We start from the raw sequence: 18024 nt of genomic DNA, 5'->3' as shown, positions 1-18024 counted from the left end.
CCCCGGCAGCACAGAGCGGCTGCATTGAAGTCAATAGGAGACCGCCTGCGGAAAGAACATAATTACAGTGCCTGGACCCAAGCAGAGACACGCGCCTGAGCCCCGGCAGCACAGAGCGGCTGCATTGAGGTCAATAGGAGACCGCCTGCGGAAAGAACATAATTACAGTGCCTGGACCCAAGCAGAGACACGCGCCTGAGCCCCGGCAGCACAGAGCGGTAAGTCTGTATTTTATTTTATTTTCCAAAATTGTTATAATCTATTCTTTTGTTGCAAAAAAATATTGCAAAGCGATTGTTCTGTTCCTAAATAAATACTTGCGTGAGAAAATTGCATTGTTGACTTATTTAAAAAACCTGCCCTCTGAGGCACGACATGGTAACAGTAAACCTGCCACTCAAGGGGTTAAATGTTCTTTCCATTTAATTTTTCTAGTTCTCTCCTATTTTGTAGAATTTTATGGCTTTAATTTATTGCTAGAGAATTCAGATAATTCTAATGTTACATTTCAGTAGACAAATCCATAACTGAAGGGCAATTTCATGAGGTTTATTCCAAAATGGATCTACCCAGCAATTAACCACTGCTACAAGGTCAAGCTTGTGTGGTGCAGAGTGTTAAGGTAGCTGAAATAAAGGTTTTGGGTTCAATCCCCGCTTGGGTCAAGGTTGGCTCAACCTCCAATCCTTCCGCGGTTGGTAAAATCAGTACTCAGCTTGCTGGGGGATAAAAGATAACTTGGGAAGGCAATGACAAACCACCCCACAAAAACAGTCTGCCAAGAAAACGGCTTGTTGTGACGTCATCCGAAGAATCAGTCATGACTTGGTGCGTGCACCAGGGGACTTTACCTTTACCTACAAGGTCAAGCTATGGGTGACCATGCATTTGCCCTTCTAGAGTGGCTCTCCATTCTGGCTAATAAGGGTCAAAATGCATGGTGCTGTGTATGTTTTCTAATTGACATAAGGACTAATGTTGTCCATTTGGAAGAACTACTTTCATTATGATATATACATGTTGATGTTATATGTAACAAAGACTCACTACTAAGGTGGGATATATTTCACCTATATAAAATGTTGGGGTGATGTCTTGTGTCCATTTGGCTGCTCTAAAGTATATTTCTTAACTGCTGCTAAGAAAGTAGAGGAGAGTTCCAGAAAAAAAGGAAAATTCAGAAAAATCACAGAAAATGGCCATATACTTACCAATGTGCTAATACAAGATAGAAGGGCGGGTGAAAACTCCACATTCCTCAAATTTCCAAAGTTCCACATTGAGGGGCATTGCACAGGTGGAATGTACTGATGAACATCTGCTTTATGCCTACCCTGTACTGGGGTAGGGGGGATGATATCGCTACTTAGTGCTGTACCTGCACCAAAATAAAGCATGCAAATAGTGTCAGGCCAATAGATATGTTTAGTGCACCATGCAGGCTTAGGCCGCCTGTACACAAACAGGTCGGATTCCGCATGTGGGACCCCGCAGCAGAATCTGACCCTGTGTCCGGCTGGCATCCACAGGAATCCGTATTTTATGTACTGCAGATGGCACAGATGGCTCGCTGTTGGACGTGCATAGTACATAATTTAAAAAAAATTCTTTTTACCCTGTGCCGTCACAAGAATCTGGGACCTTTCCGCAATGTCATTTGCAGAAAGGCCATGAATCCGATGGTTCCATTGACTTGATAGAAATCGCAATTTGATTCCAAGAGTATGCAGGAAGAAGCGATTTTCCATAGCATGCTATGAATGGCAATCGCTGCAAAACCGCAGTGCGGACACCGACCGTAGATTCCTCAATGCAAATCTGTTCATGTGCAGGCAGCCTTACTGCCTACTAATAACACCATATTTCAATTCAGCGGGCTGCCCTGCACCCCAGAAGGGAACCACATTGGCACTCATACACCAAGCTTCTTCAGCTATTAAAGCCACAGAACAGAATGAGGACCCTTGACGCAGGCTTGTGAGCTTGTGCATTTTGGCCACAATATTAACCAATACCTCACATTTATCGGTATTTATCAATAGTTTTGTAACAAGCAGTATGGCTTTAAAAACTGAGGGAACCCGGGGTATCAGTGCCAGTGGGGTTTGCCTCTGAGGTGCAGGGCAGCCTTCTGAATCAATTGGCCTGAGACTCTGAATGCTTATCTATTTGCAAGTATGATACTAAGCAGCTGCTCCCCTCTGCGCAGGGTGGGCATGTGAGTAGTTATTTATCAGAACTTTGCACTTTTGCAATATTCCTCAATTTAGCACTTTGGCTGTCTGCATATTGGTATTTATCAATATTGATTAGTATCTTTTGCAACAAGTAGTATGACCTTAAAAGCCTGGGGGAGCTTGGCGTGTCAGTGCCAGTGTGGTTCGCCTCTGAGGTGCAGGGCAGCCTGCTGAATTGAAATATGGCATTATAATTGGGCTGTAAGCCAGCATGGGGCACTACACATGTCAATTGGCCTAACACCCTTTGCATGCTTTAGGCCTTAGTCACACGAGCGTTTTTTCGCGCGTTTTGCGCATGCGCATGCGTTTTGCGCATATATGGAACCAATGGTTCGCTATGGCATCGGTCACATGTCCGCTTTTGCGAAAAATTATAGGACAAGGCGATTCGCAAATCGCGGCTATCGGCGTTTTGCGATTATTGTGCGCACCAAAATCATTTTTTTCGCTGGTCAGACGAAGTTTCATGCGCATTTTGATGCGCACGGCGATTTTTCTCCGGTCAGACGGGCGTTTTGCAGTGACGATAAACGCGGGTAGGTGCAGATTTTTCCCGCGATTTTTCGCCTCCGGTCACGCGATTTGCGCATGCGCATCCGACATGCGATGCGCAAATCGCGCGAAAAAACGCCCGTGTGACTAAGGCCTTATTTTGATGCAGGTGTAGTTAACTCTCCCCCCTAGTACAGGGTAGGTGATTGTTCATTTTGCACCTGTGCAATGCACCTCTATGTGGTACTTTGGCTGTATGCATTTTGGATGTGGTGTTTTTACTTGCCCTTCTATCTTTTATTAGTACATTGGTAAGTATATGGCAATTTCTGTCATTTTTAAGAAAGTAGAGCAGCACCTCAGGCAAGTTGGTTGTCTCCATAGTAATGTACCAGAATAAGAAAAGAAAAAAAGATGACAAAATAAATTTGTTTTAGCATCTGGTTTTAATTAGGAAAAAGAATCTAGGTGATATATGCCCATTAAGCACTCAGGCAGTAGATCGATACTGAGCACTTTGGATTGTCAGGAATGACCCAAAATGGCTTCATAATTGGCTGATTCATTTGATTAGACTGCAATTTCAAGCATTCGATGGCCAACATTATTTAAAGGCTTTTGTATTATATGAACAGATTGAAAACAATGTCTTATGCAATTTAAACCATTGTTCCGTTGGTTAACATCATTGCAAAAGTATACAATATTGAGACGTGAACCACACTAACCTAAGTGTTTGACGTAGTTGGCTTTCAGGGCTACAGCCATAGATTTGAAGTATAACATACATAGATTTTTTTTTACAGTTGCAATAAAAATTATTCATCCTGCCACCTATGAAAATTAGGTTTATTCGTCAAATTTACAAACTTTCAGCTAATTTCAATAACACAATCAAACAAGAACAATTTATATAGCTCAATACAACTAATATATCAAGTGGTGTCTCCAATTTCAACACAAAATGTCACTTTGAATGACTACTGCAGTTTCAAAATTATTCAACCCTCTGAATAGAATCCCTCATAAGAGCACACATTTGCACTTTAGGTGCTGTCTCAAGTACACCTGATGCAACTAATCAAAGGCTTCATTAGTTAGAGAAAATACTTGTATCTATAATAAAGGGTAAGAGCTTCTTACAAAGGAACATTTTTAGCAAGAAATAATAAATGTAGGATTTAAAGGGACCCATAGAAATGTTTTCAACATATTTATTAAATATGCTGCTGCTGGATAGCTGTTTAAAAGGAATAGGTATGTATTTCACAATATTTCCAGAGCATATGCCCCTATTATGACAGGGCAGGGTACATTATACAAATGTGGTAACCTGTGAATTCTTCTGGTGTTCTTTGAGTATAAACAGGTCAAGAAAAGATAATTTCTAAAGGCCCATTTACATGTAGCGATGATTGCTCAAAAATCGCTAAAAAGCGAGCGTTTGAGCGATTATTGTTGCGTCTAAACACGCGGCCATCATGCACTTTTTGGGCACTGCTAGCTAATTTTTAAATTCACTCCAACCTTAAAATTGTCGTTCAGCCTTATCAGGAGTTATCCCCGGCGTAGTGCTGATAGCATGGTTTCCCGTCGGAGAACAAAGAAGCTAAATGCAGATAAGAACCCTTGGGCTATTAACTGCTTTCAGCTAAAGCCTTCATTTGCACACTAAATTGCTATTAAGTAGCTGAGTAGCTACTTAATAGTTTATGCAAAATGATCGCTCAAAGCTGTCACTGAAACTGTCGTTTGAACGATCTCTGAGCAATCATCGCTCCGTGTAAATGGGCCTTATTGCTTTACTAATCACACAAGACAGAATCTAATGCCATCCTTGGCTTTTAAAGGAAATGTATTACCCCCAAATAGCAGCTTTACTAAATCATTAAAAAGTAGAGATGAGCAAGCACCCAAATGCTCGGATCCGTGTTATTCAAGTCGAGCTTTTCGTAAAATTCGAGAGCTCTACTCGAGTAACGAACCCCATTGACTACAATGGGAGACTCGAGCATTTTTGTATGTGGGACGAGGGGCCAAAACAGGCACGTTACAGTGGGGAGGAGCCAGAAACTGGGGCGGGGTCGAACACGAGTACCATCGAGTACGCTAATTCTCGAACGAGCATCAAGCTCGGCAGAGTATGTTCGCTCAACACTATTAAAAAGGTGTAGGATAAACATACAAAACTCAACATACCTTGTTTTCTTTTTTTTCTTTTTTCAAAGTGAGTCTAATGCCCCAAAATCTGATTTTTCGTGCTGTGCGCGGAGTGCATAATTAGTTGTGATGCATCACTTAATGGACTGGTCCAGACCCACTCTCCCTCTATTACCACTAACCACTTCCCTGTCTAAAATTGACATCTTCAGCTGGTTGAGGTGTTGACGCCATGCATTCCAGACATGTGCTGCACTTCCAGAATTGGGCAATGCATAATGACTTAACCTCCTCTCTTCATCATTCCTGACGTCATGTGTCATTGCCAACACTGATGTCACATTTTTTATAGTCCAGTATATAACATCAACTATATGAAAGTTGTTATATAAAAGGAAAATATCAAATCCCAAAGACTGGAGGGTCGGGAAGGTGGCCATCACCCTAGAAAGAATAATGTCTTCACACTGGTTATCTGAATTAAGCATTCACTCTTCAAAATAATGATTGTGTTTAATCTCTTTTCATTACATCACTGTATATATATATATATATATATATATATATATATAGGGAAAGCAGACAAGCCCCATTACAGTCGTCCGTTCAGCACCATTCAATTCCTTCATAGGGAGGATCCGTTCAATTTTTTTGCTCTCATAATAGAGAGGGGAAAATGGACCCCCTGCATGGAAACCTAGTGCTGGTGTGAGCCCAGCTATACAAGGTACCAAACTTTTTTCTTTTGTCTATAAGGAATGTTTAGGTGTTTGCAAGGGAACCCTATATAACTATAATATTTTAGCAGTTTTGTGGTATTATTCGGAGTTTCTATAGCTGCATTATCTTTTATTTATACGGCGGCATTTTTGGTCACTATATACCACTAATAAGGGGTCTCAATAGTGGCATTATTTGTGTTTTCTTTGGCAAAAATAGTGTGCTACATGGTTTGTTTTGCAGTATTTTTTATCACTGTATTGTGGTATTTCGGCACTATATAATAGCATCATATGCACAATGAATGGCAGTTCTATGTAGTCACTGAAGTGTTGTATTATTTATTCTCTTAACACCTGTATCATTTGGGCACTGAATAATAGTATTATTCGAACACTGTATTGGGTATTGTTTATGCTTATAAAAATATAATAGGGCAGAATAACAGCATTTGTTCTTTAACCCTCATTATTCCAAGTGTGGTCCAAAAAGACCCCAAGTTATAATTATTGTTTACATTTATTTAAACATGTTGGGCTGGCACCATATTCATTTGTGACTTTGTACCTGTCTTCTAGGATACTGCAATTGTTCTTGGCTCCAATCTGACTATTTCAAGCCTTGGCTGGGAGGGAGGTATTGTGGGCGCTAGAATCAGGTATAGATGAGCCCTCTGTTTTGTCCGGGTTGTGCTACAATGTTCAAGGATCTGAAGGTGAAGTACATGCAGCAATCAGTCTTTAACCTGTGTAGCAGGCTTACACTCAAGGATACAACATATGACGTTTTTACAATAACCCCTTAATGATGTCCAATATACTTTTTTTATTGACCTCTCTAATGAGCTTTAACCCCTTCCAATCCAATTTCCCTGCCACCTGTATCTTCCCCAGCTTTAATTTAGTTTGGGTGGGAAAGAGTGTTGTGGATTACTTGGAATAACTCAACAAAAGCACATAAAAGTTAACTCAAATCATGATTTTATTTGAAACTTTTTGAAAAATAAAGTGTTTCCGTTTATTATGGTTTATTATTTTTGACAATGTTGTACTTTTTGAAGCACTCTTCAGGATGAAGTCCAAGCTTCCTACTGCATGTCTCACAGTAGAAACGGGTTTTTCTCCTTCCTCCTTTCTTTTTTTCTCCTGCTGCAATCCTTTGTGGATTTATTTTCATTTTCTTTTAGGAAATGCATCTTTCCATTTAATCTTTCCTTAGAAACCAAAGTTGAAGGACTTCCCCTCTTTCTCGTATTTCTCTTCCACACATTGCCCACAAGCTGAGTGATGACTTTTTTTCTGATAGGTAAGTATTATTTTGCCCCTCTCCTTCTTATCTATGACATACAGAATGTAGCTGTTCACAGCTGCAACTTCCATCAGCCAGAAGAAGAATTTTTTCCACCATTCGTAGGATCTTTTGGTAAAACCGTAGCATCCACAGTACTGGTCAGCTCTGTCCACTCCTCCCATAAACTTTGTATAATCCAAAATACAGATGGAAAAATGATAAATTTTCTTTTATCATAAAGTGACAGTTTGGTGGTGGGATTAGTAACACATTGTGACAAGACTACAAATCTTGTTGCCATTTGCAAATTCTTTGCCACATTGGTGACCATTTTGGTGACCATCTGGAGACCTGATATATGTAATAATAACTTATGGTAATTACGTGATACAGAAGCAAACAACCATTCAGTACACATACAGTTTCAGGTATAAGGACTCAGCCCATACGTATGGTAGTTCAGCTACTGTCCATACCTTACACGCCATACAGTAGTTATATATCAGGAGAAAACTGCAAAGAGTTCTCAGGAACCCCCTGAAGATTAGGCTCAGAGCAGCTGTCTTGTAATGTTCAAATACTTAAATTGAACTGTGTTCAGAAGCATCCCCTTCAGTAGCTGCTATCATGGCCCATCCTTAATGTCTTGTGTGAGCCATACAGTAGCATTCTCTATCCAGAACTCAATCATTAGCCTTAACTGCTGAGTGACAACAATTTCACATACAATACCAGATCATGAGTGCGAAGCCAATAACATGTGTGGTGGAGGCACTAGTGCGAAGCCAATAACATGTGTGGTGGAGGCACTAGTGGTTTGCTCTGTGCACCAAGACATCTCTACTAAAATTGATTTTATAATTGCTTAGAACAGAAGGGTACAAATAGCAAATGAATGGAATGAATAAGATTAATCAAGCAGTTCTAATACAAATCTAAACAAATAAAAATTAATGCATCATTTAAAGTAACCTTATCTCTGTCTAATGGACTAATGCCTCATTCAAGATACTGCAGCTTTAAATCTTAAATCAATTTTACCCATGAAAACATCATAGCACAAAATAAGATTTTTAGGTAGTCGTAAAAAGAGTGCTTTGACTCATATTCACAAACCTGTGGTGATTTAAGAAAGTAAGTGAATCTGTTACTTATAGCACATAAAAATAACATAAAATCTAAAATGAAACTTCAAAGCTTCAGTGGCGTTACATAAGTTAAATGGGAAATCATTTGAACATAGAGAAATTAGAGAGGCTATTTCGTGAACATCTTGTATAGCTCTAGAGCAAAAATCAAATTTTGAGGTTGACTATGAGGTTGCAAATATGTTTAAAAAATAAAAAGAATAATGTGCCCAGTATACGTTATCCAGGGACATGGTAATCAGCAAATAGAGGAACATGCTGATTCAGAAGCAGTGGGGATGGAATACCCCCTGTGGCATAGTTCTACTTGCTATAGAAAAAGTTTGTATCATTTCCCATAATTGGAGTTATCAGCATGTTACATGATGCAATGCAGGCTCGGTGATAGCATTACGTGACTTAATTTAAACACTTGCTAGTTTATTGCTGTTCAGAATCTGGATAAAAAATACTATTATTGATTTGATGCAAGCAAAATGAAAATACAATATTCTATCTTGTTAGTCATAGAACAATTTATAAAAGAAAATACTATTCCTTATATATGAACATATTGATTTACAAGGAAATAGCAATTACTTATTATGAAACATCCTAATTTATAACAATAGAATGGATTAAAGAAAGTCCATAATCGTCCTTTTATTTTGCCTTCTCTTCATTATTACCCATTTTCTTTCGCTGTGGATTGTCTTAGGGTGAATTTACATGTTGTAGATTCAAGTGGATTCTGCACCGAAAATCTACAACAATTTCTAGTACAGTGTAAATAGAGGGGATTTGCAAAAAAATAATTCACATATAGTAGAAATATCAGTGTGGTACTTTGCAATGTGTAGGGTGATATCTGGCTCTAATCTGGCGTGAAATCTATGACACCCACCATGTATGGCCCTTTGCTAATGAGCCTCTTATATGAGACGATTATTGGGCATGAACCTTCACAATTGATTGCCCAATAATCTGTCTAAGGACTCGTTCAGGCGACCGCTGTCCGCGCTTATTAGAGACGTACACAGGACATGCTTCTATAGGAACCCATAGAAGCATTCACGTGAATGATTGTTAGATGCGCTTAATTCACACATCTAACAAAGATAGGACATGCGAGTGTAAACTCGCATCTAAGCTCCATGGTGTGTGAAAAGATAGGACCTGTCCTATCATTGCTGTGTACTTTCAATACACTCCTATGGAAGCTGGAAAGAACGCAGTCCGCACCTCAGATTGTGCAAACGGGCGACTTCAAGTAGCTAGAATTAGCCCATTCATGCAATCTTTTGAGCAGTATAGCCGCGATCTTTGCACATGGCTATACTATGTGAGCACAACACTCGTCTGAACGAGCTCTCAATATGTCACTGATTGTATCTTTTATGTGGCACAAAAAAAAAAAATCAGTATTGTCAACACCGCATTTCCCTGTATAAATGGGGATGAGCTTCAGACAGTGATGAAATTCTATGGGGTCAAATAACCATATCAATATTCTTGTATCCACTTTTAGAGTCTGAATCAAACTACTAATGACCCCTTCTCCATTAAATGAATGTATGTGTGTGGGTGCTTCTCATGCTCTGCCCATGGTGAAATCATCACTCAGCCCCTGGTGACATCATCTCAGGTCCTACAACATATATAAACATAGTGCCTGACCAACAGAAGAACAACAAAGTTAGGGCTCTTGGAAGGGGAGGACGAAAATAACAAAATGAGAGTACAGCTAAGCTGTTATTATCTCAGATGCAACACAGCAGTCCTGACAGAAGACACTGGCCTACCCCCACCACACAGATCTGGTGGGCTGAAAGACCTGCGGTGATGTCACTGCTATGGGAGGAGCCATTGTGAAGTTTGGTAAAAGAGACCCGCTGGGCTGAAGGATCTGTGGTGGTGTCACTGCTATGGGAGGAGCCATTGTGAAGTTTGGTAAAAGAGACCCGCTGGGCTGAAGGACCTTTGGTGATGTCACTGCTGTGGGAGGAGCCATTAAGCAGTTTGGTAGAAAGTACTGTATACTGGATAAGCCGACAGCAGCCACCAGGACCTGCGATGACATCACCATCATGTGATCACCTGTGTGGCTGAAGCCGGGGATCACATGACCAGGGGCTTATCACTGTATCCAGGAGTCTGCTGAGCCGGTGATGTCTGAAAATCAGCACGAATGTACCATAGCTGTGTGTGTGTGATGTGTGTGAATCAGGATGTATGTAGTAGAGCTGTGTGTGTCATGTGTAGGAATCAGGATGGATGTAGTAGAGCTGTGTGTGTGATGTGTGGGGATCATAATGAATGTACCAAGTAGCACCTCTGTGTGGTGCATTGTGCCACCAGAAACACTAGTACTATAATTTCCAAATAATTACCAGTTGCCTGTATAAAGGGCCAGTAAATAAATGCTAATTGCTCTGTATTAAAGGACTTTTAAGGTGACCATACACATTAAACCTAAGCTGGTGAAAATGGCTGATTTCAACTAAAATAATTGGTTGTTAAGTTCCATTTACACACGATTAATATTTGAATGAGTGAACCACTGAACGAATTAACAACTTTTTTGCATAGAAATGCTGAGCATTTAAACGTGCAGATAATTGTTTGAAATGCTCTCCATTTCCCCTTATTAGCTAAAGTAAACTCTGTATATGTTGTTTGCTCAGTGGGGCGTGTGTTTATGTGAGGAATCTCTGGCTAGCAGGGGTTTAATTAGTTTGAAGATAAGCCACTGTCTTTTGCTGCATGAGTAAACAAGTAGTCATTGTGTTTAGCAAGGCAAACAATCACCCCTCCCCTCAAGTTGTTCAGTCTTTCAGAGATAGAAAAAGTGCAATTTAAGCAAACCGAAAAGCAAACAAACTAATGACCATTTTTATGCAGGCTGAAACTCAGCAATAAATGACAAAGGATCAAATAGTGCCAGATGGCTTTGCATTTACATGTAGCGATTATCGTGCAAATTTGTTCATGTGAATGAATTTTGACCAATAATCATTGCATGTAAATGGGCCCTTAGGTGAGATTGAACAATGACTGATTGTTTTTGTTAACTGACGACACACTGTCATCATCTGGAAAGAAGTAGGTGGTGTTTGAAATTGTCATCCCATAGTCGAATAAAAGATTTTTCATTCTTATAAAAGGACTTCACTCTTTCTTTGAAAGATGGTTCCCAGAAAGTTCAATTGCTTGTCAGGTATGGCCAGTTTGAACAACGATGCTGGCCAATATGGAATAAAGTTTGTATGGCTTCCTCTGCATTAATTGTTCACCTGGCGATTGTTCAACAATTGTTCAACCGTCACCCCGCTTCAATCTAATGTGTACGAATAGCCACCTTAAGGTTGCTGGTCGCTGTAGTAGATACCATTCATTACTCTACCAGCATTACAGAAAAGGAAAGCCATGCCTTATCTTTTTGGCTTATCCCAACCCCTTTAGCCACTACTACCGGTATATAAGCACTGTATACAAAGAAAATGGATAGATAAGACTAATGAAATATGTATGTGCAATTTTTAGCAAGTATTGTAGGTTTTTTGCAATATGAATACAGTAAACATGTTTTAATACCCATAAAAATATGCAGCCACTAGAAATCACAAAAATGCTGATGATGAATGAAAGTTTGACAGGATATGAATCACAACATCAAAGACATTTCTGTTTCATTCTAGCATTTTTTTAAGAAGTAAACTAGCTGCTGGAGTAAAATGTATGAGTCAATGTTTTCAAAGTACCTATTTTCAGTTCATTAAATTCCCTTGTGATTTTTATAATAAGAACAACCCTGAGGTATAAAGGGAAAAAGGAAATAAAGGAAAGTAAGCAAAGGTTATATTCTCATATTAGATGACCCACTACTAAATATAGGTTAGCAGAAATGTCCAACTGCCCCAGGTGTACTTTGTATGACTGTTTGTAATGAATGGTAACAAGGACTATGCAAAATAGCCTCTCGAATAAGTGCTGCATTAAAATCCTATTATATCAAAAAGGATCATTAATCAAGGTGACGGCTACTAACATTTTAAACTATTTCCCCATGGATCTGTTGTACCTTGTTATGAATCATTTATTTAGTTACATAGGTTGAAAAAATTCACAGGTCCATTACTTTCAACCTTTTCTTGACCAAGTATATGTTATTAATAGAGATGAGCGAGCACCAAAATGCTCGGGTGCTCGTTACTTGAGTCGAGATTTTTGTAATGCTCGAGAACTCGTTTAAAACCCTTCCTTGAAAAACAATTACCGGGTGCCGGCAACAGGATCCTCTACCGCAGCTGTCGTCTGTGACAGCTGCGGAAGGGAATTGAAGAATTCCTCTGCTGCATCAGTCACAGATGTGGCAGCAGGGAATTCTTTTTACTAGCGAAGATGAAGGAAACATCTGCCGAATGCGGCAGATGTGTTCTTCATCCCCATGGGGGACATGGCAGCGGCGGAGAGGTAAGTCTATTTATTTATTTTTTACACTAAAATTATTGTTTTTCAGGGAAGGGCTTATGTTTAAAGCCCTTCCATAAAAAACAATTCAAGGGTGTCGGCAGACGATTGTTTTCAATGGAGCCGCCAGCAGCAGCCACGGCTCCATTGAAAACATGTGGGGAGGAGAGGGTGAAATTTTATCGAGCACCCGAGCACCACGTGGTGCTTGGCTCGAGTATGAGTACATTGAGAAGGCTAATGCTCGAATGAGCATCAAGCTCGTACGAGCATGCTTACTCATCTCTAGTTATTAATTGTTAGATGCCATTTAGTAATAAATAGGCATCTACCTCCCTTTTTTAATGCTGACATAGTATCTGTCATTATGACCTCCTGGGAAAAGGAACTTCAAAGTTTGACTACACTAATTGTAAAGAACCCTTTCCTATATTGATGCCTGAATTGCCTTTCCTCCAAAACATGTTATTGAAAAGAATATATCCCGTGCCAGTTCTTTCTATCACCCACTCAAATATTCATATATGTAAATGGGGTCACCTCTACGACATCTCCTTAACAAGTTGAAAAATTTCGATTTTCAAGTCTCCCATTATAAGAGAGACCTCCCATCCCATTTATTAATACAATCACCTACCTTTGAACTCTCTCTCTCTCCAGCTCTCCTATTCTGTGGAGTCCGATCCTGAATTTTATTTAAAAAAACAACTTACAAGAAGAGATGCAGATTTGTTGTGTAAAAATAAATATGTTCTAACTTTCTGTATATATGACTGTATACACGACATAGCTTGTGGATGGAGAGAGTACCACAGACCGACAACTGCTCTGGCTAAGAGACTTGAGCTGTGAGAATCCCAATTGCTGTTCTTAGCATCCCGAGGACATTCGTCAATCTGTAGCTTTTTTGTAATGGAGTCTCCTACCTCCATGGAAAAGGAAATCACAATGAAGGTAGACAAAAAGTCCCCGAAAGGCAGATCCTCTCTCCTAGGTGCTGTCATCATGACAGAGGGAGAAAAAGGACTTTTACTTCCAAATCATTCCTAAATAACCATGTTTGCACATGCTGTGACCCAGTTGTTTAGTCATCACAATTTAGCCTTTGTCAAGGTCACACAGATCCTTACCTTTGCACATTTTTCCTGATCTTGGTACATAAACTTCAAAAACGAAGGCACAAATTTACTAATGAGATTACACTGGGCCCTTGCAGTCAAATGTGCCAAAAATGTTGCGCATTTCTGGCACATAATGTGCATCAAGTTTTAAATCTATTATACATCAAATGCACCAAAAAAAATAATTCAGTGCTCTTCAATTAACAAGTCAGGAGGGGATTTAGTGGGAAAGAGGAGCAGCTTAAATATGACATCATGCGCCAAATTTGCACCAAACTTTTGGTGCAAAATTTTGGCACAAACTAAGCCGGACAATATGTGGTTTAATGTCAAACAAAATTGTCTAAATGTGCAAGGAATTAATCATCCAGAATTAATCGCAGGGTAAATTTGTAATATTTTTGGAATGAAAGGTGTACGTTTGCACTGTATTTACTAGGATTAGTGAATCCGTCGCTGACTGTTCAATTGCTGCCTATGGCCCAATGCAAACGGGTGGATTTTTGCTGCATAATCCATGGCGAGCGTCTGGCCACAGACTCCGCAGCAATATTTGTCCATAGCATGCAACGTAAAATGATTTTTCCACACACGAGCGGAAATCAGTTGCGATTTCCGCTCGCAGACGAAAAATCACAGCATGCTCTATTTTCGTGTGGAACTCACACAGACAGCTTCCATTGCAGCCAATGGAAGCTGTCCGACCCGCGGCGAATTAGAAGTCGCGGCCCAGAATTCTCTGCACTTTGCATGTGTGCCGAAGCACCGACTGGCACATACGCAGCACAGAGGAGAAAATATCCGGAGAGGTATGCGGGGGTCACCGACCACCTGCATTTAGGCCATGTGCATTTGACTTAAAGTTACTACCTCCACAAACAGTGCATTTTCCATAACTGAAAGTCCACTGCTGATTTTGGTGCAGGTCCACAACAAAATCCATGTCAAAATCTATACGTACCTTGCGGAATTTGACATAGTTTTTGCTGCATATTTGCTGCAGATTTCACCATTATACTGTGTATGCCCCTTTAGACAGATGGTATTATCACAATAATCAATATCACTCGAGTCACCTTTCAGTAATTCTGGTGGTATGGCTGCCCACTGTATACACATTTTCTTTTCACATTGTCTATATGCTCCTCATTATTTTAGTTCGACAAAAGTATATACTTTTTAATTGTATTAGTATTAAATCTGCCTAAAGGCAAAATTCCAGTCAGAGTATTTCCTAAGAAAAAATATATAATTTTTGTCGATGTTGATAAAATTGCAAATCTAATGTTTGAATTTTCTCCCCTCAGGAGCTTCCTGATAACCTGAGAGAACAGACATACCTGAAAGAATGGCATATTCATAAAACTCTGATACATACAATTCCAGGCTATATTCAGACGTTTGAAGACATGAAAATTTTGGATATGGCACAAAACAAAATTACACGTCTTCCTCCTGAAATAGGTGAGTACAAAGGATATTCAGCTTCAGACTGCACAGAAGGAATCCTATATGGTTGTGTAAATTGCCTGGTATAGTACATACATGGCGCAGAGTAGTACATTAATGTAGTTACACACCACAGAGTAACAATACAAAGTAACTCCCTTATGTGTTGTTGTGATCACAATTTCTTAGTGTACAATTAGCATTGGGATGATAATTGATACAAATTAGGGCAGCAATCTATATATATAAAGACGAAACCCCTCTGACTCACTGACTGACTCACTGACTGACTCGCCAAAAGTTCTCCAACTTCCCGATGTCGTAGAAACATGAATTTGGGCACAAGCATAGATTATCTCCAAAATAGGAGAAGTAATTGGGTCCCAACTCGATTATTCAATTCTAGCGCAAAATAATTAGCATCAAAATTTAACGTACATAATCTAAATCTCTCACTTCCCAATGTCATAGAAACTTAAAATTTGGCACGGGCATTGAATATGTCATAAATAGGAAAAGTTAATAGGTCCCAACTTGATTATTCAATTCTATTCGCAAAAGAATTAGCATCCAAATTTTACGTACAGAATCTAATTCTCTCACTTCCCGATGTCAGAGAAACATGAAATTTGGCATGAGCATTGATTATGTCATAAATAGGAAAAGTTTATGGGTCCCAACTCGATTGTTCAATTCTAAGCGCAAAAGAATTAGCATCCATATTTTACGTACGAAATCTAATTCTCTCACTTCTTGGTGTAATAGAAACTTGAAATTTGGCACGGGCATTGATTGTGTCATAAATATGAAAAGTTAATGGGTCCCAACTCGATTATTCAATTCTAGCGCAAAAGAATTAGCGTCGAAATTTTACATACATAATCTAAATCTCTCACTTCCCAATGTCATAGAAACATGAAATTTGCCATAAGCATTGAATATGTCATAAATAGGAAAAGTTAATGGGTCCCAACTCGATTATTCAATTCTAGCGCAAAAGAACTAGTGTCCAAATTTTAAGTACGGAATCTAATTCTCTCACTTCCCAATGTCATAGAAACTTGAAATTTGGCACGGGCATTGATTATGTCATTAATTGGAGAAGTTAATGGGTCCAAACTCGATTATTCAATTCTAAGTGCAAAAGAATTAGCATCCAAATTTTACATATGGAATCTAATTCTTTCACTTCCCCATGTCATTTTATATAAAGGAAACGTTGCATGGTTACCTCCCATGGTGTTTCCTGGGTAACGCAGAGAACTATGCAAAATGGTGAACATATGTTTTTCCTCTGTATCTCTAAAGTAACCATGACTTCATAAGATTTTCCATGTGAACACCAGATAAACACCAGTACCAAATTAACTCGGGTGAAGCCGGGTATATTAGCTAGTAATAATATAAATTTCACAGCCCTTTCCAGCATATCCCAAACATGTTCAATGAGGTTACAGTCGAGTGCGTTTGGGGACCAAGGTAGCATGGACATATAATTGTTGTGTTCCACCAACCACTCCATAGTGAACTAAGCACAATGACATGCAGGATTGTCCTGTTTAAATATGGCACTGTGGTCGGGAAAGACTTCCTGAAGATATTGGTACAGATGGTCAGCTAATAGTTCCCTGTAGTGTTCACCATTCAAGGATTGTGGTATGATGCGCAACAGTCCTAGGCCATGTCAGGAATACACTTCTCAGGCCATGACATCACTATTACTGGCCTGTTGAAGCCCAGGGGTACACCCATGGAATACAGATTCATACTGTTTACACTAGATACAGACCTGGCCATCTGATTGGTTCAGCAAAAAATGTGACTCATTGTTACAGCCGACCTTCTGCCATGTGTCCAAGGTCCATAGACGTCATTCCTAGGCTCAGGCAAGGTGTTGTTGGTGATGATGCTGGCCCACTGGGGCTTCCTTGTTGGTCTTTAGCTAGTGAACCCCAGTCGACACAAGGTACGCCGCTTGTAGAAATTTGTCTAACTTCCCCGCTGGGTCAGTTGGTCCACTGTGACATGTAGTTGCGGAGATAGTAGATGGGCCACCTAATGTTTGCCTCTAAGATCAACCACATGTGACCTGCCTGATCTGTCAGATGTTTGTCCATTTTTTAACCAGTCTTGGTACACTCCTGATACAAGTGTGACTGCTTTAGAAATCCTAGCACCACACCTCCGGGCACCAACAATCTGCCTATGGTCAAACTCATTCAAGTCACCATATTTACCCATGACTGCCAAATGTTGCCTTTTTCTGAGATTTCTTTTTCTGTTGCTTACGCAGAGGTTAGCACATTATCTGGGAGCAGATTATGACATGTCTCTCATGTGTTACCTTATTACTGATCACAAGATGTCACATGTCTTGTGTCGCTAATGCAGTGATCCTTCCCTGCAGACTATAGTAACCATATATGGCAGTCTGTGTTATGTGAATAAGGGTGAACACCCACTTGCGTTTTTTTTAACGCGATTGTCAATGGGACTTTCTAATGTTAAAAACGCATTGCACAAAAATTGCAAAGTACAAACTTGCGATGCCTTTTTAACATTAGAAAGTTCCATTGACAATCGCGTTAAAAAACACAGTGATATGGCAGCATTAAAAAAAGGCAAGTGGGTGCTCACCCTAAGGCCTTAGTCACACGGGCGTTTTTTCACGCGATTTGCGCATCGCATGACGGATGCGCATGCGCAAATCGCGTGACCGGCGCCGAAAAATCGGCCCAAAAATCGCCCGAAAATCTGCTCCTAGCCGCGTTTCATTAGAAACGGGCCGGAGCTGTCCAGCGCATTGCATTCAATGGAGCCGGCAATACAGCGGCTCCATTGAATGCAAGCGCTGCGGGCGTGCGCGGGGTTAATTGTCGGGAAGGGGTTAAATATATAACCCCTTACCTGCAATGCATCCTTAAATGTGAAAAAATAAAAAAAAAGGATGTACTC

The 18024-nt window shown here is 39.9% G+C and overlaps 1 protein-coding gene across 1 annotated transcript in view; it reads left to right on the top strand.

The window, feature by feature from the left end:
- Nucleotides 1–18024, top strand: part of LRRC2 (leucine rich repeat containing 2) — a 218945-nt gene that overhangs the window by 48718 nt on the left and 152203 nt on the right. Inside the window, exon 3 of the mRNA XM_066601996.1 lies at nt 14928–15084. Coding sequence (XP_066458093.1) covers nt 14928–15084 — 157 coding nt within the window. The remainder of the gene's footprint in view (nt 1–14927; nt 15085–18024) is intronic.

The sequence above is a fragment of the Eleutherodactylus coqui genome, chromosome 5 (assembly GCF_035609145.1).
Source record: "Eleutherodactylus coqui strain aEleCoq1 chromosome 5, aEleCoq1.hap1, whole genome shotgun sequence".
NCBI classification, from domain to species: domain Eukaryota; kingdom Metazoa; phylum Chordata; class Amphibia; order Anura; family Eleutherodactylidae; genus Eleutherodactylus; species Eleutherodactylus coqui.
Note: the sequence above shows the minus strand (reverse complement) of the source record. Positions and strands in the feature narration are given on the sequence as shown.